Source organism: Trichoderma harzianum, assembly GCF_003025095.1.
Source record: "Trichoderma harzianum CBS 226.95 unplaced genomic scaffold M431scaffold_23, whole genome shotgun sequence".
Lineage (NCBI taxonomy): Eukaryota > Fungi > Ascomycota > Sordariomycetes > Hypocreales > Hypocreaceae > Trichoderma > Trichoderma harzianum.
Window position 1 is genome coordinate 342,644 of NW_020209271.1, and position 25,370 is coordinate 368,013.

At 46.2% G+C, this 25,370-nt stretch overlaps 13 protein-coding genes across 13 annotated transcripts; 6 read left to right on the forward strand and 7 right to left on the reverse strand.

Moving 5' to 3' along the window:
* The first annotated feature begins 391 nt into the window (after nt 1-391).
* On the forward strand, nt 392-2,524 carry M431DRAFT_513516 (hypothetical protein). The gene is made up of 2 exons (XM_024920045.1): nt 392-524; nt 663-2,524. Exons 1-2 carry the CDS (start codon nt 475-477, stop codon nt 2,455-2,457), a joined length of 1,845 nt encoding a protein of 614 aa, XP_024768440.1. The 5' UTR covers nt 392-474; the 3' UTR covers nt 2,458-2,524.
* Nucleotides 2,525-3,040: 516 nt separating this feature from the next.
* Nucleotides 3,041-4,471, forward strand: M431DRAFT_99419 (hypothetical protein; the record flags this gene model as incomplete). The annotated part of the gene is made up of 3 exons (XM_024925149.1): nt 3,041-3,493; nt 3,576-3,711; nt 3,795-4,471. The coding sequence occupies 3 exons, from the start codon at nt 3,041-3,043 to the stop codon at nt 4,469-4,471; spliced, it is 1,266 nt and encodes a 421-aa protein (XP_024768441.1).
* A 675-nt stretch (nt 4,472-5,146) lies between these two features.
* M431DRAFT_500955 (hypothetical protein) lies at nt 5,147-5,647 on the reverse strand (the record flags this gene model as incomplete). The annotated part of the gene is made up of 1 exon (XM_024917970.1): nt 5,147-5,647. One exon carries the CDS (start codon nt 5,645-5,647, stop codon nt 5,147-5,149), a length of 501 nt encoding a protein of 166 aa, XP_024768442.1.
* Nucleotides 5,648-6,099: 452 nt separating this feature from the next.
* Nucleotides 6,100-7,462, forward strand: M431DRAFT_99330 (hypothetical protein; the record flags this gene model as incomplete). The annotated part of the gene is made up of 3 exons (XM_024925141.1): nt 6,100-6,192; nt 6,254-6,565; nt 6,671-7,462. 3 exons carry the CDS (start codon nt 6,100-6,102, stop codon nt 7,460-7,462), a joined length of 1,197 nt encoding a protein of 398 aa, XP_024768443.1.
* A 1,001-nt stretch (nt 7,463-8,463) lies between these two features.
* Nucleotides 8,464-9,563, forward strand: M431DRAFT_513517 (hypothetical protein). The gene has a single exon (XM_024920046.1). It carries the CDS (start codon nt 8,486-8,488, stop codon nt 9,500-9,502), a length of 1,017 nt encoding a protein of 338 aa, XP_024768444.1. The 5' UTR covers nt 8,464-8,485; the 3' UTR covers nt 9,503-9,563.
* M431DRAFT_324425 (hypothetical protein) lies at nt 9,562-10,774 on the reverse strand. The gene has a single exon (XM_024914322.1). It carries the CDS (start codon nt 10,693-10,695, stop codon nt 9,622-9,624), a length of 1,074 nt encoding a protein of 357 aa, XP_024768445.1. The 5' UTR covers nt 10,696-10,774; the 3' UTR covers nt 9,562-9,621.
* A 464-nt stretch (nt 10,775-11,238) lies between these two features.
* Nucleotides 11,239-12,912, reverse strand: M431DRAFT_127819 (hypothetical protein). The gene is made up of 4 exons (XM_024912347.1): nt 12,400-12,912; nt 12,292-12,344; nt 12,155-12,236; nt 11,239-12,092 (listed from the first exon to the last, which is right to left on the reverse strand). Exons 1-4 carry the CDS (start codon nt 12,774-12,776, stop codon nt 11,492-11,494), a joined length of 1,113 nt encoding a protein of 370 aa, XP_024768446.1. The 5' UTR covers nt 12,777-12,912; the 3' UTR covers nt 11,239-11,491.
* Nucleotides 12,913-13,457: 545 nt separating this feature from the next.
* M431DRAFT_546543 (hypothetical protein) lies at nt 13,458-15,553 on the reverse strand (the record flags this gene model as incomplete). Its single annotated transcript, XM_024921218.1, has 1 exon — nt 13,458-15,553. One exon carries the CDS (start codon nt 15,551-15,553, stop codon nt 13,460-13,462), a length of 2,094 nt encoding a protein of 697 aa, XP_024768447.1.
* Nucleotides 15,554-15,933: 380 nt separating this feature from the next.
* Nucleotides 15,934-16,517, reverse strand: M431DRAFT_500960 (hypothetical protein; the record flags this gene model as incomplete). Its single annotated transcript, XM_024917971.1, has 2 exons — nt 15,934-16,383; nt 16,470-16,517. The coding sequence occupies 2 exons, from the start codon at nt 16,515-16,517 to the stop codon at nt 15,934-15,936; spliced, it is 498 nt and encodes a 165-aa protein (XP_024768448.1).
* Nucleotides 16,518-16,559: 42 nt separating this feature from the next.
* On the reverse strand, nt 16,560-18,104 carry M431DRAFT_21172 (hypothetical protein; the record flags this gene model as incomplete). Its single annotated transcript, XM_024913459.1, has 2 exons — nt 18,093-18,104; nt 16,560-18,031 (listed from the first exon to the last, which is right to left on the reverse strand). The coding sequence occupies exon 2, from the start codon at nt 17,760-17,762 to the stop codon at nt 16,560-16,562; it is 1,203 nt and encodes a 400-aa protein (XP_024768449.1). The 5' UTR covers nt 17,763-18,031; nt 18,093-18,104.
* A 634-nt stretch (nt 18,105-18,738) lies between these two features.
* Nucleotides 18,739-19,224, forward strand: M431DRAFT_99458 (hypothetical protein; the record flags this gene model as incomplete). Its single annotated transcript, XM_024925154.1, has 1 exon — nt 18,739-19,224. A coding segment is annotated over one exon (486 nt), but the record flags the coding sequence as incomplete, so codon positions are not given.
* Nucleotides 19,225-19,902: 678 nt separating this feature from the next.
* Nucleotides 19,903-20,927, forward strand: M431DRAFT_99286 (hypothetical protein; the record flags this gene model as incomplete). Its single annotated transcript, XM_024925131.1, has 3 exons — nt 19,903-20,211; nt 20,315-20,618; nt 20,686-20,927. 3 exons carry the CDS (start codon nt 19,903-19,905, stop codon nt 20,925-20,927), a joined length of 855 nt encoding a protein of 284 aa, XP_024768451.1.
* Nucleotides 20,928-21,195: 268 nt separating this feature from the next.
* Nucleotides 21,196-23,273, reverse strand: M431DRAFT_546549 (hypothetical protein; the record flags this gene model as incomplete). The annotated part of the gene is made up of 4 exons (XM_024921219.1): nt 21,196-21,851; nt 21,911-22,529; nt 22,599-22,929; nt 22,972-23,273. 4 exons carry the CDS (start codon nt 23,271-23,273, stop codon nt 21,259-21,261), a joined length of 1,845 nt encoding a protein of 614 aa, XP_024768452.1. The 3' UTR covers nt 21,196-21,258.
* Between the last annotated feature and the right edge of the window lie 2,097 nt (nt 23,274-25,370).

The following is a 25,370-nucleotide window of genomic DNA, read 5'->3' on the forward strand; positions in this document are numbered from 1 at the left end:
CGATGATCTTAATCTGTCTTAGCTAGCTGACAGCCTATCATCGCTGTGTGTCACATTGCACAAGGTTTCTATTTTCCCGTACTGCGCAGTCTGTGATGGTTCGACAAATGATAAGAAGGCGCAGTCACGCCCTTGGGGCTGTAAATATTGAGCCTCAAGGAGGACCATAGAGACCCCCTAGCCGGCAACGCGTCGCAGCTTAGCGATTCCTTTACATCTTTGGCTAACCAGACCCAGTTTGGCAACTTTGCTCGCATTTGCCCCGCAGCGGAGATTAAATCAGCCGCCGTTGCGAATTGATTCGTGGTCTATTGTAACTCTAAAAAAGCCCAACTTGACGAACGATTGCTTGTTCACTGTTCTTTCTGAACCGCGCTCTATGACATGACATGGCCTGGCCACTCTCTTTCCACATTATATGCACTCTCTACTCAGCAGTGCTCATTCTGACCCTCTTGCGTAAACTTCATCGTGATGGGCCGAAAAGGCAGCGCCAAGGTCCGCACTGGTTGTGTAACATGCAAGTACGTATCCTGAAGTCTGACTATCTGGCGCCCACTTTACTTCTTTATCCCTTCACTCCTGATGATGATCCATTGGGTTTTGTCACAAGCCAGAGCCGTAATGCACCGATGCTCATCTCGTATTCTTGATGCTCACAGAAAACGTAAAATCAAGTGCGATGAGACACGCCCGGCATGCCGCAAATGCACGTCCACTGGCCGAGTGTGTGCAGGCTACCAGGCCAAGCCCACAGGCCACTACTCCTGGGAAGAACTTCTCCGCCCTCGCTGGCAGGCATCTGATACGAATAATAACATAAAGATCATGAATGTTGTGGCTCCTACTCCTCTATTTGCTGGGACTGCTGCTCTCAATGTGTCAATGTCTGTGCCCATGGCTCTCTCCAGCACCGGAGGATCAGATGCGGCAGAGCTTCGTGGGTTCTACTTCTTCGTAGAGGTTGTGGCGCCGGCACTGGACGGGCCCCTACGCGGTTCCTTCTGGACGCACACGGTTCCTCGGGTATATATTCACGAGTTGGCAGTTCGCGAAGCTACTTTGGCGGTCAGTCTCTTATACGAGTACCATCGGATCGGGTGGCAACAGCAGTGGGAGAATAGATCTTATGCTGCTGCTCAGTCGCCAAGGAGCGTGAGCATGAGCACAAGTCATCATCTCTACGGCGCTGCCATCCGCCGCTACAATTCAGCCATCAAACACCTCGTGGCCTCCAAAACAATGAATATTGAGACGGTACTCGTCGCATGCGTCATTTTCATATGTATCGAGTTCCTCACAGGCCAGGGCGATGTAGCGATACGACATGTCACGCATGGCCTCACTTTGCTTAATAACCTCACCCTCGCCAGCTCCGAGACAGAACTCTCAGTTTACCTAGCCTCCTTCTTCTGTCACTTGGGCATCTTCCCTTTCTTCTTCAGTGAGCGTATCCCTGATATACCAGACATACCACCGGCTTTCGACATAGGCAGCATTCCTGTGGGCTCGTCGTTTGTTTCCGAGACAGAGGCTCAGGCGGCTCTCGACTTGCTTCTCTGTCGCAGTGTCAGGCTCGTTCGCATGGCTGCTGGCCACAAATTTAATACCAAGCCGAAGCCAGATTTCTTATTAGACTTGGGCACTCTCGTTGCGCAACAAAAAAAGCTGCAAGACGACCTGGCCTTGTGGTGGTATGCCTTTTTCGCTATGCCCCTGCGCCTAAATCTATCGAATGAACGAGAGATGAAGGTGCATACACATGCGCATGATGATGACAATGATGAAGAGTTTTTTGCCCTGCTGGAGGTCCGTTGGCTCGTTGCCCAGATCTGGTCCAGCACGTGCTTGACCGTGAATGAGACGGAGTACGATGCCCACTTCGGCAGCTTTCAGCGCATCATTCACCTAGCGAAACGGGCCAAGATGAAGATCAAGACGCGGACGAGCACAACAACCAGTCTCGGCAAGCCATCACGTGGCATCTTTTCCTTTAACATGGGGTTCGGCCCTTTGATTCACTTTGTCGTGCTCAAGTGTCGCTATCTGCCCCTTAGACTTGAGGCTCTCGCTCTCCAGCCTGCCATTGCCTGCCTACGTGAGTCGATGTGGGACTGCGCAACGATGAGTGCGATCGGCACGCGTATTGTCGAGATGGAACACGGTATAAACCTGAATGTAGCGGCGGCTGTTGACTCTCCAAGTTCTTTTCCATCGTCATCGTCGACGTGGACGTCAGCGTCTGTGGCTGAGGTTCCGGTGCAGATTGGCGACAGATCCTCTCTCAATAACCTGCCAAGTGATGGGATGAGGATCCTAGATTACTCTTTAGAAGATGTCGAGCGTATCCATATTCCTGGCTGGGGAGAAGAGGTAGTGAGGAGGAAAATTACGTTGTTAGTAAAGACAGAGACTGGTGCCATCGAAGCCCGACAAGACTGGGTATTAATTCGATAAAAATAAACAAGCAGCATTACTAGAGCGCCGAAGTTCGGATTGGACCCGATTGTGAGGTGGAGTGGCGGTATCAAATGCCAAAATATCTACCTTCTCTCGGAATCTCAGACTCGGACTGGCCCCACTGTGACATATGGAGCAACGGGACTGCGTGTACTCCGTGATATCAGCCATGTCCGTATAATTTACTGGTATTTACCAAACGAGTTTACAAAGTGACTTAGAATTCCTGGACAGACCCCATTGTTCACTCGCAGCCCATCAATAAAGCTGTGACTTATAAGCTATGAACAAACTGCTCTACGGGTTACCCCTTTGCAAGTCCTGGAAGGCTTAGACGTGTTTGAGAGATAGGGCTGTGCAGAACCAGAACCTTGAGGCATCATGGTGAGATGGTACAGTCTGTCTCGCGTCTCTTCACTCATGACTCTAATACTATCGCATATAAAAGCCGCCATGGTCTCCTTTATCGCTAAGTAAGTTTGTTGAAGATCAAGACAATCATCATAGAGTCATATAGCCATACGCCGTGCTTACACCGCCAGCCGTATCTCATCACGATACGGCACGATTCTCTCACGATATGTTTCTTTTCCATCTTTTCGCACTCCCTTTGTTGGTGTCTGCTGTCGCCATCCAAACAAGAACACAGCCGCAGAGAGGACCATCACCAACCATCACCACGACTATATGCCCCACCAGTTCCGCCATATCCCCCAATCTCGATCTTCGCGTTCGAGAACAAGTAGCATTAACCACCGCCGCCGTGGAAGATATCGACAGCTTCACGACCACAATCCTCAACATCATCCCTGGGAAGACAGACAGCTACGTTACCATCCATCCCCAGACTATCGCCATCGCCATTCCTACATGCCATCAGACCATCACTCCGGATCATAACGGCTACGTGCCGCCAGGAACTTGTGGCGCAATCTGGACATATTACCCGGCATTTAAAGCGGCTGTTGCATTCGCAGTGATGTTTGCCTTGTTGCTGGGCGTCCATCTATGGCAGGCCATCATATACAAAAAAGTGCGTAAGTCTTGTCATTTTCTCAAGACTGCAGGACGATTCATGGGTTCTTTTGTGACTAACTTACGAATTGGCGAGAAAGAAGTGGTGCTGGGTCATCATAATGGCTTCAATCTGGGAGACGATGGCCTTCAGCTTCCGGGCAATCAGCACTCGAGACCAACAGAGTGAGGGCATATATCTTTGCTTTCAGATTTTTATTTTGCTCGCTCCTCTTTGTATGTGGAGCACATCTTTCGCCTCGCACCACTTCAACACATATGGTAGTCTTTTGTACTAATTTATTGTATGTTATATGTAGGGGTCAATGCCTTCGCATACATGACATTTGGCCGCATTGTTTACGCGTTCCACCCGTCGAAATCTGTCCTCGGCATCCCAGCCGTCACTCTAGCCGCAATTTTCCTTTTTCTAGACATTGCATCCTTCATTATCCAGCTGATTGGTGGCGGCATGGCCTCTCCGACCGCCTCGGCAGCAGCCCAGCAGCGAGCACTTCACATCTACATGGGAGGCATTGGCTTCCAGCAATGCATCATTGTCACTTTTCTAGTGCTTTGCATGCGCTTCCAGTGGCAGATGGACCGGGTTAGGGCCGTGAGAGGCAGCATGCTCAAGGATCTGCTTCGCGCTGAATGGGGCCCGCTCCAGGCGGCGCTGTACGCTGCACTCTGCATGATTACAGTCCGAATCGTATATCGGTTTAACGAGTTTTCGAGTGGTATCACCAAGGGAAATGCATTGACGAAATACGAAGTATATTTCTATCTTTTGGAAGCCACACCAATGATGTTTGCGATCCTTGTCTTTAATCTATTCCACCCAGGACGATTCGTTAGAGAGGACATGCCGGGAATTTGGTCAGTATTCTGCGGCAAAATCAGAAATCGGAGGGGAAAGACACATGTGGAGGGTGATGACGGCGACGCTTATGACTTAGACAGGCACAAATTGGTCGAGGGTTACAATGCGCTATAGAACAGTCTAATGAAATTGATTCAGCCGTCCTGTTCATAAGTAAAGTAATTGATGTCGATCGATTGAATGCGCAGCGCAATCTTTTATTCCAGTTCTGATATAACGTGTCTCAGTTCCTTCACCACCATTTTGGCGAGTTCCAGGCTGATGTAAGAGTGTTTCAGAGGCCCAACAGCTGTACGTTGGCATGAAGGCAGGCTACTACCTATCCGGTTGAACGGCTCCATGTTCTAGAGTGTCGATAATGTAACTGCCAAAGCTCTGCGCGATATTGAGCCGATCCACTGGCGTTGTAATTATCTTGCTAAGTTGCCGGAGGATCATCCTACAAGCAATTGTAACTGTGTCGTAAGAATTTGAAGCAGAGTCGTCCGCTGACACGCCCGCAAAGTCCAACAGCTAGAAGACGACATCTTGCCAGTCACCTCGGTAGATAACAACCCGAGGTGATACCAGTCTACAGATATTATAGCAAGTCTCTTTATTTCGTAATAACATTCTATTTACGTCTCTTTCCATCTTCTCGGCCAGATCTCTTCATAGCAACGCAGTATATCTAGATTTCCAACATTATTCACAAGAATATTGTTCTTGTAGTGCCGATGTTTTGTTTTTATTTGTATTCATGACTTAGCCTGGTTGTGAGGTCGAGATGGAGAGTATCCAAGATTACTTTCACTCCATTTGCCATCCAACCTCGCTAAAGTTGTCTTCAATAATGCTATAGTCACCCACCACCCAGATAGATTTGATCTTTAAGTGCTTGAACTTCCACAGCCCATCCGTGTCAATGGCTAGCTCAGCATGATAAAGACTACCTGACATCAGGCTCCTTTGACCAGGTTCCATGCCCTTGCCCTTGGCAAAGTGTTGTACTAACACGGTAGCTGTCAGGCTGGCCTCCCTTTCCTCTCTCATTTGGACACGCACGTTGGTGACTATGTGCGTCGTATCAAGTTTGAAGATTAGGGCGAGTCCCTTGGCATGGATTTCGGGCAAGCCTTTCATGGTGTGATCATTGACTTCGAATATGCCGTCAGGCATGAAACTGGAATCAAATAGGGCTGCATCGTTTGTGTCCCAAGCCAAAGCACAGCGATGAATAGCGTCCGCAACACTCTCACTGCTAGATGTGGGTAGGTTGAGGGCCGCGGGGAGTGAGAAGGGGGATGACATGTTGAGGGAGTTTTGCGCTGTTGGACAACTTGGGTTGAGGTCTAAGGATCATGAGAGAAGGTTAAAGGTTATTCTAGCTCTTAAGGAGGATCAAATTGACATTAAATATCCATTTCGTTATCTCTAAGCAATGGTGAGACTACGAGACTGTTAAGTCTGTCACCTCTCTTCTGTCACCCTCTTCTGCTCCGTGAGACAAGTTGTAAGTGAACTAACGGCCAATCAGAGGCTTCTGCACCCGAATGGTGGCTAGTATAAAGCTCCAGACCGCTAATAGTGATATGCGAAAAAGGGTTAGCATATGGTCGCTCATGCAGCTGTCCGCCAATCAGAATCTTGTATATCCAGGTCAAGGCTAGGGAGATGGGAGCTCGTCTCATCATTTCGAACTGTGAAAAACCCTCACAGTTGTTCCAGCATTATTCTTCTGCAGCATCAGAAACAAACCAAGTATGGCGCCGACTTGTCCAGCAAAGGTTCGGGAACGCAGATCCATGACGAGGTCGAGATTTGGCTGCCGGAATTGCAAGCTCAGAAAAGTCAAGGTAGTATATCTCGGCTGTTTATTAAAATGATACATCGCTAACCCCATTCCTGGGCTGGTAGTGTGATGAAAGCAAACCGTGCTGCAAGAGATGCATTTCATTCGGGGTATTATGCAACTTCAGACTTGATGTTCTTGACCTGCAGCCCGTCACCTGTGATCCTGTTCTATATGCATCGCAGGTCGCTAGACAAGGGACGGTGCTTCAAGCACCTCCCAGCAGCTCTGTGTGGACATCTGATGGATCAAACTTTTATCAACTAGACTCAAAGTGTCAGGATTTTGTGACTAGGTATCTGGGAAGAAGTCTCATTACTCCAGACGACCCTAAAATGGTCCAAGTGAATCGCAGCCTTATGGCCTTGGCTTTCTTCGTAAGTCTTGTCAGAGGGCTGAGCCCTGTCTATATTCAGCAGATGATACGCTAGATATCTACTCCATTGTATTGCCGGAACCATGGTAACATTAAACTTCTGCAGAACCCTTTCTTGATGCACGCCTCCATAGCAGTGGCCTATGCGTATGACCGTCATTTAACTCAATCGTCGGACTGCCGTCTTTCGGTAGAAGAGTGCTATCACCGGTCTCAAAGCTTAGCGATTTTCAACAAAAGGTTAAATGAGCCAATTAATATCAAGGATAAGGATGCAATCTGGGCAACAGCAGCTGCGTTAGCCGTCTTGTCTTTTTCGACCCCTGATGCCACTACACCTGAAGAATCGTGGCCCCTTAAACCTGCTCAGCCCACGGATCTGGAATGGTTACGCATCAACACAGGCAAAATGTCTCTATGGTGCCTAGCTAACCCGCTACGATCGGACAGTCTATTCCGTATCATGGAGTCAACTTTCGCGGAAATGAACTCTCCTCTACCAGAGAAAGGTATAGATGGCATGTTAATAGTCTTGGCTTGCGTCTGTCATCTTGAAGACTCATCGACAACGGAAAATAACCCGTATTTTAAAGCCGCTCATGCCGTATCTAGGATCCAACGGCTCCCAGATAATCAGGTCACCATAGGGCAAACAGAAGTCTTCACCCGTTGCATATGTGGCCCTTTCAAATCCTTGTTACAAAGAAAAGATCCTATTGCACTTTTATTAATGTATTTATGGTATCGCAAAGCTGGTCGCAGTATATGGTGGATTGAGCTGAGGGCTAGAGTAGAATGCCCCTCTATTTCCTCGTACTTACGGTTATATCACAGTAGATATGCCACTGTACATGCATTCCTGCCAGGAGGTGTTCTCGAAACTTGGATAGAGGGATAATCCTTATCCTAACTCTTAATTAGCCTCTTTCTTTCATCTACTTTTGGAAATGTACCGGTCGCGTTAACCCCCGATGTTTGCTGAGCGTGGCCATGTCCAATATGCAAAAGTCTCAGCAGCCATGCCCTGGCTAATCTTTAAATGCTTGAGCAACCTCAAACCTTGGTAATTCATTTTGCACCAAAGCCAGCAATTACTGCGAGTGTCATGAATTATTTGAGGCGAATGCGACCACTTGTTGCAACGCTTTGTGAATTGTACCGTGAGTATGTATATCCTTTGCAATATCAGTCAGAGCTGTTGGCTGTCCATGCGCGGGAACGACACTGTAAGCAATTCGGCCGTTCTCACTTGCATGACCTCCAAGGAAACGTACATTGCATTCTAATTAACGCCATCACCGCGAATCTGGTCCGTCAATTGAAGAGCAACTAAGTCAGGGAATGTCATAACGGTATTGCACCAAGCATTGCCTTCACACGATATTCGACAAGTATGAAAGTAATGGAGTTTTTTACCTAAAAAATTATCCTAGACCTTGGAGCAAGTTCACCTATAGTGATTAGCAGATCTACCCTCTCAATGATGAGCTAGTGAAGCCAATTGGTAGCTTCGATTGTCAAAACTGAAATCACATTCGACTGGTACCTACCGTTTTCACTGTTATTGCGTCTCTGCTAGACAGCCTCTAGAACAGTTGAGAATGGAGCAATTCGTTTTGGTTGCCAGATGGGCCCTCGAGAGCGCGCGGATGACTGATTCTTGCATACATCTCCACTGCTTTATTATGGTACAGATGCTTGCCGATCCCGGAGCGGCGATCGAAGAGCACGCAATGCTACCGCTTACTCCATACTGCGTACTCCGTCTGCATCAGCAAAATGTGACTTGATGTTGGGTGAGGGCCTAAGCCATGCTGTACCCGCCGCGCTGCATATAAAAAGCTATTTTGTCTTGTGAAAGTTACCATTGATTGTGGTACTTCGTTTGAGCATAGCAGTCTACCTACTAACAGCAGCAAAGATGGTCGCGACGACAGAACCCATCCATATCACATACCTCAATGGCCTAGATATTGCGGCACTGGAGCTTACTGATTCAGAGATACTAGAGGCCGTTGAGAAGGCGCTTGATGCGCAGGGACTCAAGCAAGCAGTCATTGAGCCGCGAGTGCATCTTGTGCCGCGCGATTCAGCCAAAGGCCACTTCAACGTTCTACGCGGCGTCGTTCATCCGCTGAACGCGGCAGGCGTCAAGGTTGTCGGGGATTTTGTTGACAATTACAAGCACGGATTACCCTCCGAGTTTGGTATCTTGAACTTGTTCGACCCAGACACCGGCGTGCCTAAGGCAGTTATAGATGCGACATCTATTACGGACATGCGCACTGGCGCAGTTACAGCCCTGGGAGCAAAATATCTGGCACCCAGTAAACCCAAAATCTTGGGACATATTGGCGCCCGTGGCAGCTCCTACTGGAACATCCGTCTACTGGCCAGTCTCTTCCAATTTGATGAGATTCGCATCCATTCTAAGCGCAAAGAGAGTCGTGAAGCTCTGGGTGCGAGACTGGAAAAGGAGCTAGGAAGGCCAATCCGTGTGCTGGATAACTGGGAAGAGACCATTGTAGGAGCAGACATTGTCGTTGAAGCGTCACGGTTGCCAGCGCCAGAACCTTTGCTGAAGACGAGCTGGATAAAGAAGGGTGCGCTGGTGATGCCCTATGGCACAATGAGTGCCCTGGAGCTTTCACTGACAGACATTATGAACAAAATGATCGTCGACGACTGGGGCCAGTGTCGCAAGGGTCTGCCGCTAGGGGCCTTGCGGCAGCATGTGGACAACGACAAGCTGACAGAAGAGAATCTCCATGCGGAGATGGGCCAGATCGTGGCGGGCTTGAAAAAGGGCAGAGAGAGCGACGACGAGACGATATTGTTCTGGCATCGTGGACTAAGTCTTAGCGATATTGCGCTCGGAACAGCCATTTTGGACAAGGCGGCGAAGCTTGACGTTGGACAACGATTGAGATATGCCTAAAGCAAAGTGCCATATACATAAAAACAACCCGAATAGAAACTACATCACATTACCCATGTCCAGCACAAACTTGCCGTAACTATGAAGCTTTGCCTCGCATCGTGATACTCCTATGAATGCTATTTAAAATTCGGGGCTATATAATCATTTAGATCCATCTCATCCACTGTTGTCTGTAGATACTCAAGCTGCTGTTGAACCCATTCCTTCGTTAGCCGGTGCGTCTCAGCAGCTGGCCTTCCCTCGGCCTGCAAGGTATCACGCATCTTAGCCAGACGCTGAGCCACAACATTGAGCCGATAGTCCGCCCACTGTCGGAAAAGCTCGTCGTTATTGCTGATCGGCTTGACGGTGCGCAACGTGCTGGTGTCTTGCAGCATCGGATCCCGTGGGCGCATCGAGACGACAAAGGTGATGCGCTCGCCGCTGCCGAGTGTCCGCAGTGCAGCGTGCTTGACCATGCTCCCCTGCATCATGACAGCATATCCCATGCCTGGCTGCCTCATCTTTAGGATGCCTCCATCGCCTTTGCGCAAGGCTGTCTCGCCGCCCGACATGCCGACCGGATCAGAGAGCATTAGCACGCATACCCACGGATACGAGTCGCGATGCCATGCTGAAACAAGGTCTTTGAGATCCGCACCGTCTTCATCTGGCTCAACATCGTCGCTGCTCGCTTTTGGCGGCTCTGGTGGAGGTAGATTGTCTGTGATTGCACCATTCTTGTCGACATGTTTTGGCAGTTGAACGTTAAGCTGCCCAATTTCATAGTCCATGATAATGTCCAAGTCCACGCCAGCCGCGTCAGAACAAGCTTTCAGCATCTCGGGACTTCGCCACATGGAGTAGGCGAACGGTGCGGCTGGCCCATATCCGCGGATGCGATAGACGCCAGGATATTTCCACGAGCCATATTTGCCGACAATGTCGGGGCGAAAGATGTCGGCACGAAGCTCACGAACACCAGAGGGAGTCAGGAGTGGGAATGGTGCAGTGATGGCCGTTTGTGAGCTGGCTTCCGGGAAATCGAGGCCAAGGTCATGAAGGCTGATTGTTGAAGAAGGTCGATTGTAGCATAGATGCTGGAGCGGATCAAAGGCAATTGGCTTTTCCTGCGACGCCGATCCAATTGGTTCATCCAGTGGCTTACCTGATATGTGTAGAGGTCTCGCAATGCTAGCTGCCGCCATCATGAAAGCAATGTTGTTCTCAATTGGCTAGTGTTTGTCTTTTGCAGTAGGACCAGCAGTAAGACTTGGGCCACAACCAAACTGTCATTCTCGATTTATCGTGGTGTCGGTATGTTACATCTGCGAGTAGACGTATATCCACATCTTCTCGCCGATAACGGACAAATCAAAAAGATTCCATCTTCACCTGTAGATCATGGGTTAGGGTCTATCACACCACTCTTTGGTTCAAGCACGCAAACGATCTCAATCTCGCACCAGTATTCTGCCTGCTTACTGAAACGGCAAAATCAACATACCCGAAACGATCAACCTCCACCTGAGCTATTTTAGTAAGGCTATTATTGAACGAGTCCGTCCTGTGCAGCAGCTTCTGCCAATGGCGTAATATAATGCTATTAGTTGAAGCCTCACTCCTGAAACTACTGTTCAGTAGAGCTTTTATTGTTTACTCATGAACGGCGCAGGCTATCATTTTCCTATTTTGCAATCGATCCGCCTCCGTAGTCTATGGCTCCCGTCTTGCAGCTTGCCCCAACAATCTTCCCAACCAGAGTACAGTAGTTAGTTTTACCGTAGTATGTTTCTCGAAAGAGTTTGCGAAAGAGCTTAGTTATTATCAAGCCCTCAGTTATCGGGATAGGTAGCCTAGGAATCGGCCTTTTAAAAAGGCTGCGCCAGCTGATTGAAGTACGCTTTGTTTTCAATAGTGAACAGCATAGCGTCGGCCATAGAAAAAGCCAATGTCCGATATATACATAAGGAAGTGATGGACCCGGCATGTATCGCATAGAGCTCTTTAATATCCTTCATTTCTGTTCACTTTGTTCGTGAGCTCTCTTCCTTCACTGAGCCGAACGAGGTTATACTTGAGGACCTCATATACCCTTTGGGCGTAAGCACTAGAATCTCCACTGACGTGCGGTGAAATGAACAGATTCTTCGTGCTCCACAAACGGTGGCCATCTGGTAATGGTTCAGGATCTGTCACATCAAGTGCAGCTCCGCGGATTACGCCGTCTTCAAGCGCGTCAATCAAGTCATCTGTTTTGATGATCTCTCCCCGGCCGACATTTGAAACAAATGTCTTCTGTTTAGCAAGCAAAGCTAATTCGCTTCGTGAGATGAGACCCCGCGTGTTCCGTGTCAATGGAAGAGTAATGACAAGTAGATCGAGGCCGGAGCTCAGAAACCCATGTAAGCCTTCGGTATTCTCAGCCGAGAACCATTTGCTAGGCAAGATGCCTTCAGGGTCACCGAGGCCTGCTGGCGTATAAGTCTCATCTCTGCGCGACTCAGGCGAGAGACGCGGGTGTAAAGTACACGCGTAGACATCCATGCCTAATGCTTTCAAGACTCGAGCTACCTGGCGACCGACGGCGCCGTACCCAAGAATGCCACTGAGAATTTATTAGACTCATTGTTCCTCATGTTGTCACTTAGGTGATCAGATTCAGCCTACACTCGCTGTTGAACCGCGTCATTCACGGGCTCTGCCAACTTCTGCCACCGGCTTTGGCGCTGGATATCAACGTATCGAGTAACTACGAAGTCAAGTTAGACATTATTCCCAGTTTGTGGAGTTGTTATGCTTTTGACTTTGATGTTGGAAGGCTAAAAATGTTGTTACTACCCACTCAGCTATCTGTGGCCTTGACGACGAGTCAGCATATCAGATTCGTTCAATTAATTCTTGGGATTCCGCACCCATGCACACCACTAGCTGTACAGAGAGCGACATTTGTTTCTCGTATCAGAGGATGATCGAGAACATGGTTCGCACCAGCACTCTGAAGTTGCACATACTCCAGCTTTGGAGCAATGTCCGCTGTTGGCAATGCACTCCCGGTGACGAGGATAGTGACATCCTTCCACTCTTCATCCGGGAATTTCTTCTGGAATGATGGCGTATTCCATGCTACGTCTCTGACAGTGACAATTTCCAGGCCAGGAAACAGATCTTTAAGCTCTGCTATCCACTCGAGTCGGAATACCGTGCCAAGTAGCGACTTTGGCGGTCCTGTTACTCCGAGGAGCACTAGTAGCTTGTGGCCGTCGAGGGTTCTATTTGCAGTAGGGGCCATGATCTATCAACTACCATTGAGATATATTCACCGGGTCTCTTTTTGGCTCAGCCCAAAATTGTCGCAAGCAATAAATTGTGAGGTATTGGACGGTAAACCTTGGGCTTCAATGGATGGCAAGAAATCGAGTGGTGTGTTAGAGAACAAAAGTGGAATATATGCGAAACGGATTGCGTGCTCATTATTAGTGATTCCTGCATTTTATATGCATTACGTCATCAGTACAAAAACATCTTTCGGCGAAGTCATACAATAACAATCTAGCAGAGCAAGATGGGCTGTGTTATTTGACAGGGTTGTTATTTCTCATCTGCAGATAAGCCTACTGGATTTATAGCCTCGCTACTATAATGTATAAACTATGAATGTTGGCGTAGCTCCCTGTCAACCAGCCGTTGCGCGCGTACCTGAAAATTATTTTGTAGCAAGCGGAATTTGCGCTAAAGGCTTTTAGAGGATATCAAAGGCCATTATGACCTTTATAGTAAGGGGAATATGGGCGTACATGTATATACCAATTGAGTCTCTGCTGAAATGTTGTACATTGTTTGTTATAAGAAACTTGCTGTAGTGCTTAAAGGTAATATATCGCGGGTCTTGTTTGTTTTAAACGTTCTCAATATGTAACACTGGCGTATTATTTTACATTAAGTATAATATAATTAAATAGAGAATGAACTGTATTACTGAAGTTGTTTATCTACTGGCATAAAATAGTCAAACCAGCTAACCATTCTGCAACAAGCATCTATTAAAGCGGGAAATTGGCGAATTCCATGACCCTCTTTCGGATATTCCACAATACACGATTTGACTCCATGATCCTGAAGCGCAGTATGATAGTAATGTGCCTGGGCAGGTGGAGTGCACTGGTCTACTTTCCCCACCAGTTGCAGGGTTGGCGTCCTGCAACGGTGGACATATCTCAGCGGGCTTCGACGAAAATACAGACTCTCTATATCGTAAGGACGATTGTCGAGAGTCCGCTGGCGAAGGTCACTGGACAACCACTGCAAGTTCCAGTCGTTAACAGGAGAAATAGGAATTGCGGCGGCAAACCTGTTAGTCAAAGTGGTCAGCCAAGTTGACTGAAAGCCACCGTAGCTACCCCCAATGACACCCAATCTGGATGCATCTGCAACACCAGAATTGACAAGATGATCAAGCCCTCTCAGAAGATCGGTCGCATCACCACCCCCCACGTCCCCTACTACGCCTTGTGTAAACTCTCGACCTCGTCCAAGGGATCCTCGAGGATTCGCGTTGAGGACCGCATATCCTTGAGCTACTAAAAAGGCTACCCAAGTTCGATATCCCATCCACTGATCAACAAAGGCGCTCATGGGACCTCCATGAACATTGAGAATCAGAGGGTATGGTTTCTGTCCTTTGGGAGGGAGGTATAGAAACCCCTGGATTTCTAAGCCGTCTGTAGACTCCCAAGAGACTGCGTGGCTCTGGCCCAGCTGGGGCCGAAGCCAGCGTCCACCATCGTCTTCGAAAGAGAGTATTTGGGTATATGCGCCGGCCTCGCTAACCAATCCAATTTCCGGCTGTAGCTCCCAGCCCTGTCTGACTACAGCGAATCCTCCGCCAGGGAGGCCAGCTGGCTGAGGGTAAGAAGGGCCACAAGCATTGCCTGTCGACCACAGTTCACGTACCTCATGGGTGAGCACGTTAACCTCAAGAGCCACCGATGTGAGGTCTCTCAAGCCCATACTAAATAAAGTCTCCTCATTGACCCACTCAAGACTTGAAATGTCGACATTGGAGGCGATTCGCGTCTGCTTATTTGTCTTGCTGTCGACGCAGACGATACAGCCAGCGAGCTTGGTGCGGTCCCCGCCGACAGATTCAACAAAAGCAACTTTCGAACCCGAAGGTGAAGCAGTTGGCTGCGCCAAAAAGTATTCCCCTGCATCAACCATAACATGTTCTATGCAATCCGAGAGTGATATTTTGACAAGAGAAGATTCCTTGTACGCTCCTTCGCCAGGCCGATCGCTGACAATCGCAACCGCATCCTGCGGACCGCACCAGGCGAACCGCCAAATGTTTATTCCGGGGAGGCTAATCCGGCGCGTCTGGTGGCTTCGTACATCATGGAGCCAAAGACTGCGGACGTCCATCGCAGTATGGTCTGTTTTCACAATCGGGGTCCACTGTGATCGAGAGACATCCAGGTCAACGAGCGTTCCAGAACCCTCGAAGCCAGATTTGGGCAGACCGAACGCCGCGAGGCCTAGAAGTATTGCGCTACCATCATGCGACCAAGAAAAATCTTCGATGATGCCTTGGAGAGGTTCCGAAATCAAGGGCTGCGCTTCTCCAATTCTATCGGATCGCAAGTAGAACAATTGATATTGCCCCGCTCGAATTCTGTCCGATAGGAAGGCCAGCGTCTTCCCGTCGGGAGACCACTTGGGTTTCTTATTGTTATGCGGGCCATGAGAAGCAGCCACAGGCACAGGATCTGCTGACATGATTGATCCAGTGGGAAGGTCAACAATGTAAGCATGTGTTTTGGGACCGTCCTTCAGCGAGCTCCAGATGTGCCCAGTAAATGCGAGGCTTGTGCCGTCAGGTGATACAGCCAAGTCCTCAGCGTTGCTCAGCTGGCCAAATGACGGGGCATGAACTTTGGTGAAGAACTCCTCAACTTGCTTCCAAACTTGCGAATCCGCAATATCGGGCACCTCAGCAAGCGGATAGTCATGATTTCGAATACCACAACTATTTTTGCCTCTCTCACCATTCTCCAGCGCCCGTAAAGTCATCTTGTGAGTAACTTGTGATAGGAAGCGAACGTAAAGAATGCCTTAGGTCTTCGGATTTAATGTTATTTTGAAGGGTAGCGATGTATAAGGATACAGCTGGTGTAATTTCCCAAGCTACCTCTTTTATGTAGTAGAGGAGATATGAGTGCGGATATTTTGGCCAATCGCATTGTTCCACAAGAGACAAGTTGAACAACAATGTCCCACTTGATCAAACCCGTACGCCCAGGAGACAGCCACTTATTTGAACACAATCATGGATAATCTGGCCAATTGAACTTAAAATTGAACTGTAGTGGAAGAAGAGTGGAAGGCCAGCAAATAATCCGTATCACCAATCGACGGACATGTTTAACATTCAGCAGTAACCTAGACCAAAATTACTGCCAAACCGATACTTCTATGGCGGAATCGTATAGCACCCCTTCTCCTCGCAGGATAACCTGCATGTACTCCTTGCTAAGTCGCCGCCCATACATCTTCTCGCCCTCCCATACCCTGGACAAGGCTCTGATCAAGTCAGCCCGAATCATCCGTCCCTGTATCCAATCCCTGTGGATGGCATCACGCGTTTCAATACCAACGAGGAAAAGAGATCGGTCAAACCAGCTGTAGCGGGCCTTCATACGCTGGAGTCGATGTGCAATCTGCAGGAATGAGGAAACAGAATCTTGAATACGAACATCAGGCGACGGCACTTCCTGGCAGCGGAAGTGATACAAACGAATAGCATAAAACTCGCATACCGCGGCATCAATCTGGAAATGGATGCGCGGATACTTCCCGTCGATTGTGTCACGATGGGCTATGCGGAAAAAAGAGCTATATTTCTATACCTCTCCCAAAGAGAGACGAAAAAATCAGTATTTAGCTCCCAAAAAATAATACTCTACTCATTTGTCGAAGCAGAACTTACTATTTCCAGTGTGCCAATCTCCCCTTGGATGCTTTGATGATTACCCATCCCAAACCAGAACAGTTGATTAAGCAGGTGGTACAACCTGTGCTACTCATGATATACGTCATAGCACTCGACACTTTCTATATCGTAAGTGAGCTCTGAAGACGGATATCTGTTGCCGTGGTTGAGATATAGGTAGTTTCGAGATATTTGTCGTATGCGCCGCATACAGTCTCCCTCGAGAAGAAGATCAGAGAGTTTACCCCCATGTGAGACGAAATTTAGTTGCACATCGGCATAGATGAGCATTCCAAGAAGTTTGTAGATGAGACTATGAAAGGCTGTCTCATTATGTAAGATTTTATTCGATTTCACAGCATCATCTTCGGCAGCAGAACCGCATCGATTGTAGAGGCGATGCGTGATAACATAATTGTGGATCTTTGCACTCAGATCTCGCCTCTGCAGTCCTGTTGAAGAGGCAGCGTTATCCATTGTGCATAGTATGAGCAGCCAGAATGAGACCATCACAACAAGGTGGTCAGGATGCTCCTGTAGAAGGATTCGGTGTAGGAGTTTCAGCCCCTTGTTGAGGTTCGCTTTACTTGATAGCGAAATGCCTTCGTCGTGACTGTGATGGGACATGCCTTGTAGTGAGACAGCCAACATCAAGCGAAGGACCACGTCTTCCTTCAAAGCAATAGTAAGAAATATGGAATAAGCCGACCAGGAGAATCCTTTTACGCGACGTAAGTCTGTGTATTGACCCTGGTAGTATTCTAACGCTCTCTTCTCGTATTTGTCGAGGTTGAGGGCATCTGGTAGGTCAAAATGCAGAGATAATCTGGGCGAAGAGAGCTGACGTAGGTCGGAGGATACTTGTATGGAATGTGGCCAAGTAGATGAATTCGAGTGTGCGGCAATCATGTCTGCTTGAAGTGCAGGAGTGGTTAAAGCGCTGATACTTCCAATCCACTGAGATTGTGAAGGGATATTCGGTGTTCCTGTAGTGACGGTAGGGAATGGAGGGAGAGTCGGTTCCCATAAATCACTGTCGCCAAGCCAAGATGTCTCCTCCATGCCGTTGTCGGGAAGGATCATGTCGAAAGTGTTATCAAGTAGCACATGGGACTGAGCAGATGAAGGCGATAGTAACATATATGCCTCTTGCTGCGGCTCAGTGATTGCTTCCCCGGATAGAGGTCTTGGTGTGGTAGATAACGCATCCTCAGTCACCACAGGTGTAACCAGGGAGACTGAAGCGCCGCCGCGGCTGGCTGTAGAGAAGCCTTGACACTCATGGCTCATTGACGAGCCGGCATCTGACGGTGGGACACCGTCTCCTTCAAGAGCTGGAGAACTGAGAGGCGAACTTGGACTCTGCTGCTGTACATTCGGCAAAATGTTCGGAGGCTCCCAGGTGTTTCGCGATTTGATAGAGCCATAACCGCGTCTCCGGAGCCTAAGGGGGATTGATGGTTCCGGTTTACAACAATTCAAGCTTAGGCGTGCACACCGCCCACACGCTGGTAATACTTCATCACATTTAATTCGTCTCTCTCTACAGGCGCAGCATCCTAGCCAATATGCATGTGTTAGCCGTATGCCTGCCGTCTTCGAATTAGCGTAAATGCTCACCATTCTTGGACCTCTTTTTGCTAGGTTGTGACATAATCGCAATATTGTCTTGAGCCGTGTGGCAAGGTATACGTAAGAGCCATTCATACCCTTACTGCTTCAGAGATTTTGATAGAAAAATGGAATTCACATTTCGTATTGGGGAAAAGATGAGGAGAAATGCCAATGGACAGTGGAACTCCCATGAGCGCTAGCACGACTAGCATTGACTCAGTTTCCTGGATCGCGGGATTACATTCACGCTAGGATATTCTAGCGAATGAGCAACGTGCTAGGAATACCCGGGATCAAACTCAACAACAACATATCGAAATCACCGTTCGTTCATGTATAAAATAAATCACTTAGATATGCATCGCTTGCTCTCGAATATGCTGGCTATTCAACTGGTGCATTCGTTTCCACTTTTGCCATGGCACCCTCCGCTCATTAAATAACTCCTGTCGCCGGGGCTACGATTAGCGACGTCCCCCAGATAAATGAGATTGAGTCTAAGGCCGACCTTGAAGAGGAATCGCACGATACTATTGTCAATCTTGGAAAAAATGTAGGAGATCCTTATATTCACAAAGCTAAGGTCGAGGATATTGAACACTCGAATGGTGAGCCCGGCAACGATGTGCCATTATCTGAAAAGATTGGCGTCGATGAGTCTCCATTCCTAGCAGTCCAGGCAGCTGTCCGCAATTACGATGAGGAGATGCCAGCGAACACCATTCGTGCGTGGGCGATTGGTCTATTTCTTGTCACCATATGTGGCGGAATGAACATGCTCTTTTACCTGCGGTCTCCTGCAATATCGATTTCTACTATCGTCGCGCAGTTTCTCGCTTACCCCATCGGCCGCCTGTGGTCCCTTACAATGCCCCAGCGAATATTCACGACATTCGGAGTCCGCTGGTCTCTCAATCCCGGGCTCTTTAATATGAAAGAGCACGCCATAGTCACCGTAATGGCAAATGCTGGGTTTGATATCGGGGCGGCTTATTCAACCGATGTCCTTACAGCTCAGCAGAAGTTTTATGGACAGTCCTTTGGATGGGGATTCCAACTTCTCCTTACGTGGACATCGACTGTGATTGGTCACGGTATAGCTGGAATCAGTCGACAACTTTCTTGTGTAAGTGCTTGAACTTCTACTCGCTTCAAACTCAATCCCACGTATCGTTTTAACGCTAGCCTCACAAAGCTGGCCTCCAGCCATGATTTGGCCCTCATAATGTAAAAACCAATTTGTGCCCAAACTGCGATAATTTATAAATAACATTAGCTATGCAAAACATTATAATAATGGAGAAGTCACGGTTGTATAATAATAAAACCGTCCAAATACTACAAGGAGCTGCAGAAAGCCACTATGGCGTTCTTCTATTGGACATTACTCCAACATGACATCAAGTGATAGTATTAAGGTTTGGTATGACGCCTTGAGATTTAAGCGCACCATATTTCCAATTTGAATACATACAGATATTCAGCGTGAAACAGAGCTCCTTGGGTCACATAGTCTCTGCGGCAAAACTCATGAGAAAGGTTTACCGAAACTGTATGACGACACCCCTATATTGAAATAGCTTGTCACAACGGCTTGATATTATCGGAACATATCATCCGCCGCTCACTTTTCCTTGAGTGACGTACAAATGCCAAATGTGAGTACCACGTGCCTCTCCAGCTCTCTAAGGTGCTTAAGGAGTGCCCGCTCATTTGGTCACCCCGTCAGAACTTCAATGGAACCTCTCATCTACGGTCGCCATCACATATTTCCCTTGGCTGTCAGCATATCACTACCTGCAAGCGAAAGAACAGAATGGCCTCTTCAGGGATTTTCAAGCAGCACTCAGGGTCTGGCGACAATGGCCGCAGCCGTGATGGCTTTCATCCCAGCACGATACAGAAGCACCTCATTGCATCGGCTGGGGAGTTTGTTGGGACCTTCTTTTTCCTGTGGTTTGCTTACGCTGGCAGCATGCAATACGTGAAGCAAGCTACCTTGTCACCACTATCTGGGGGAATAAGCGATACAACTGTCTTCTTCATTGCACATGTCTACAGCTTCTCCCTACTTGTCAATGTCTGGGCGTTTTACCGTATAAGTGGTGGTCTGTTCAATCCTGCAGTATGTCTCTGTCTCTCCCTGCAGCGCCTAAGCACCCGAAAATCTCCGTGCTCAAGGTATGCTATAATACGGAAAATGGGGTAACTGGTCGTCGACTTGATAGGTAACGCTCGGCATGTGTTTGGCAGGGACGCTGCCTTGGGTGCGAGCCGCCTTCTTAGTGCCAGCACAAATCATCGCCAGTATGTGTGCAGGCGGTCTGGCACGCTGCATGTTCCCAGGTGACCTTGCCGTGGCCAACAGTGTTCTCTCAAGCGACACATCGATCGTACGAGGTCTTTTTATCGAGATGTTCTTTACAGCCTTCCTTGTATTTGTTGTATTGATGCTAGCTGCCGAGCGTTCTAAAGACACTTTTATCGCACCCATCGGTATCGGATTGGCGCTGTTCGTCGCCATGCTAGCTGGTAAGAGACCTACTGAGAAGCATTGGATGTTTCCGCATCGTCTCTATGCTGACACATTACCTATCAGGGACTTCTTACACCGGCGCATCACTCAATCCGGTTCGCAGTTTCGGGTGTGCCGTCGCAACGCCTAGTTTCCCTGGTTATGAGTGGATCTACTGGCTTGGTCCGTTTATGGGCGCTGTGGTGGCTGCAGGTTTCTACCGTTTTATCAAGTGGTCTCGTTATGAAGAAGTAAATCCCAACCGGGAGGAAACAGACCATCCCAATGGGGACCAACCACAGCCAGCACAACACTCTTCAGTTTAGCCATTTCCATAAGGAAGCTAATGGCTAGCCAACTATATTACAGTCTTTGAGCAACCTGAATTATGAACTTTTATCAATGTAGTAATGTATTATTGCACTGCTACTGAACTGAGCTTTTTTCAAAGTATAATTTTACTTATATTATTTTAAATATTAGTATGTAGCTGGAATACGTAAATATTAATCAGGGGTATGTTTTTGTTGCCTTGTGAAAAAGTATCTTAAACCCAACTCCTTCCCTAACCCTTCATTATATTCTTAGTAACCCCTTACTTTTACCAAATCTCAAATATGTATATTATAAAACCGAGATTTCCTTATCTAAAGGTCCCTACCAAATCTCCCACATCTGACTACCTACAGAAATGATTCGATTGAAGACCGCGTCTCTCAAGGTGACAGAAGTTAAACAAAACTCACCGTCTGGTTCTGTCTTTAGCACCAACCCCCCCGTTGTCTCTCTCTCCAGGGCCCAGTCCGTTAGAGCTCTCTTTTTGCCACCTAAGCTACCAACGTCGCTCACTTTCCTAACCTCTCTAACATCCGCGATTGCTATAGTCCACGTTGTGTCCAAGTCCTCATTCTCGCTTATCCAACTGATAGCCGGTGTTGTAGCTGTGGTAGTAATATATACGTACCCTTTCTTGCCTTTGTGACAGGCAGAAAAACGAGTAGGGCCAGCATGGGTTTCTGACGATTTAAGGGCACTTTGTTCGCCTGGAAGATGCTCCGAGTTTGATGGTTCCGCAGCCTTGGCGATCTTGTTCATTGCCTGTATACCATCCTTGGTAGTTCGCTTGATACAATTAGCAATGCGGCGCGTGGTGCTGGGTTCGCCCTTTTCCTGCCTTGCGTATGTCTGTTTGGAGTATTCCTTATCTGACACTGGGTCGATAGCTATCATCGTATCCTCTTTAGAAGCACCTGTTAAGACTTAGGTCAGCCCACAATCAGACGATAGCTGATGAGATTCTTTGACGTACCAAGATGGGCCAGATCGTAATCATCGGCGTTCAGCTGTACATTAGGTGGTCCATGGGATGAGGGTGGCGGAGGCTGAGGCATGTTAAGGGTTTCTCCAGTACGGAGGAGAGTAATGGCGATCTGAACATTCGTGGGTACTCCTTTAAGGATTGAATTCCGCATCTCTATATGCTGACGCCAATCAGGGTACCTATAATCAATGATGGAAACGCCGCGTTCGATAATAGGCTTGCCAAAGAATATAGCTCCCGTAAACAATCCCAAAACTTTCATCATGCCATAGCACGAACCAAAAAATGATGTCATAAGTAGTGGTAGCAAACAAGTAGCCATGATCAGTCTTGGACGATGAGTAGGAAAAGGTGAGGTTGGGCTCAATGCATTGCCGAGTCGTTCACAAGTGTCGATGAGCTCGGGGAATGTGTGCAACGCGGAGCGTGTGTGAAAGCTTTGCACAGCGCGTGCAACGGGCTCTTTTGTCCTATCATGGTTTTTTTTATTTTTACTCTGGTCTCCCGTCTCATTCAAAACATCTGAGACATCCTGAACCATGTGTTCTGGCCCAACAGAATCTTGTTCTTCTTGGGAGAACTCGCCCGAAGAAATGTTCATTAAAAGCTGCAACCAGGAACATCAGTTTTTGATTCATGGTATATCAATAGACGCAGGAGCGGAAATGAAACCCACCGTACTAATGCTGTAGATAAAGCTATGGGCCTCTTGTTCGATCGCTTCGCCACTATTTTCTTCTGGAGCTCCCGTAACAGATTCAGAGGCTAGTACCCCAGCCATTGGTTTTTTTACAGCTCCGGTGCGAGAACTAATAAGTGATGCCGGTGCTGGTGGGAAGCAAATATCTCTGACGGGTGGACAAATGATTAACACTATGAGAAAAAGAATGAAAGTAGGGGCAAGCAGATCAACAAGCCAGGCGATTGAATAAGTGGTACAAAAATATAACGTTCTTTTGTCTCGCCACGATCGCAGGAGAACTATATGTTTATAGAGCGCGACTAAGCTTATGACGACAGTCATGTAGAATCGCTCAGCATGTGCTTACACTTTCTCTCCTGTGATGTCTTCACCAGCTGCAATATTCATATCAAGATTTGACAGCGGCGGCTTATAGATTCTCTTAACATGGAAGATCTGCTTATTAAAACGCCTTATCAAAGTCCAAAGGTCTCCGTTTCGTATACTGGCATATGATTGTACAGCGGTAGTGGTTTCGCTATGCCAACCAGAAGTTGCGGACTGGAGAGTATTGTGTTCAATATGGCGGTCTCTATCTTTGATTTGAGGGTCTATATTGGCATCACTCTCTTGGGCAAGAGCATGGCTAGCTGTAGCCGCTTTGTCCATGACGATTTGTTTGTTCTTAATAGTGTTGTTTGAGTTCATTATTTGCAGTGATCGGAAATATTAAGTCTTTTTAACAATATTTTGACGCTTTCAAATCTCAACTCAATAGGTTCATCATTGTGACAGTTATAAAAACAGACAGGATCGAATTGGCTTTTCTATTTAATCAATTATCAATGACGTTTGCGGTGGCCGCTGCCACTGCGGTGGTGACTTAGTAAAGTTTGATCAGGCTTAGCTGCAACACTCGAGAAAATAGAAGTATAGTTATTTATCAGATAATGCTAGCTCCATGTGGCGATTGACCGGGACCCCTCTTTTCGATTTTAACTATGCAAGAGAAAGATCTTATTGGGTGGCCAAGTGAGCGAGCATAAAGAATATGTACCTTGGTACTCATGTTGTTCATCTGTACGTCAGTTAATGAGTAGCAAGCAGCGGATCATATGTTCCGAGAATATCAAGCTGCTGACGCACACTATTTGACCAAGAGACCGATAGACTATATTATCACATATTGACAGAATCCCTGTCTGATGGCTTTTTACACAGAACGAATGCCACAAAATTCAATTAAAGATCTGTTTCACACTGATTGTCTATAAATGACGCGGCAAAATTTTCAAGGTATCATCCCAAACTCAATACCATCATTTGATATCATGATGAACTAATGTCTAATAGCGTAAAAATTAATTATTCTTTGTCAGAAATGCTTACGGCTATATAAATAAAAGGTTATTGTGACATCCCGACCTAATACTTAAATAGTATAAGGTAAGTTCCTAAGGTAATAAGCTAAGGTTAATTAGTTTATGTTAGCAGAAAGGATAGGAAGTAGCTTTAAGCAAATGTAATTATAAAGTAAGTAAAATATAATAAAGATTTAGTTTATATTTAATCTTAATACTTTATTAATAACTATTTATCTAAGTTATTTAAAAAGCGTAAAAAATTAAATTTTATATATTTAGTTATTCTTAGTAGCTTACTTTAAAAAGTTCTATTATACTTAGTAAGCCTATAACTTTAGTATTAAGGCTTACGTATTATAGTATACGTATTTAAGTAAGCTTATAAAACTCTTTTATAATTAGCTGTTTTTTCTATAGTATTTCTAAAAGGTATATATTTTAAATTAGGTTATAATATAATACCTTCTTTTTATTAATCTTATCCTTAAGGCTATATATATAAGTTAGGCTGTCCTTTTCTTTTTTTAGGAGTAGATCCTTTTATATTTATAAAATACCTTGTAGTATTGCTAAGTAATAATTATCTATTGAGAAGAAGTTAATGAGGAATTGGAAAGCAGCGGTGCTAGTGGACGTTATTGATTAGAGTACAGTTTTTAGTAATGCCTTCCTAGATCCTTCCGAAGTTGCTGTTAATCCTTCTTCTTCCTAAATCTCTGATTTAGGGTATAAGGGCTTAGGTATTCCTATATTATAGGAGGAATTTCCAATGTCTTTTTCTTAGGCTATTTTTTTATTTATTAGGTTACTGGTATTAGGAGTTTTAAGTATAACCCTAAGTTTTTTTAAAAGTCTTAGATTAGTTCTATTATATTAAAGCTTTTAATAGGTTCCTAAGTATTATAAATTAAATTATACCCTTTCTATCTAACTTAGTATTTAATTCTATTATTTTCTTCTAGGTTTCTTTATACTACTAAGACTTTTTTAACTTCCTATTTTTTTTTATTTTTAATAATAATAATTTTATCTAAAATTAATCTTCCTATTACTTTATTAATTTATACTTTTTCTAAAAGTAATATATAAAATATAAGGTATTTTAGTTATATACCTTTTAATATTTTTAATTTATAATTAATATTACCGATTTTCTTTAAAATTTTAAATAAACTAATTTTTTTAAAATTAAGCTTATTATTTAGTTAGTTTATTTTAATATTTAGTATTTTATAGCTTTATATATATTAAAGTAAGTAGACTATATCCCCTTTTTAAAGAGTTAGTCCTTTAATCTTATTTTTATTTATATAGTATTTTATATATTTTTAAATAAGTTCTAGCTGTACTTTTAATTCTTTATGTAAGTTAATTATTAATTCTACTTAAAACTATACTTTAT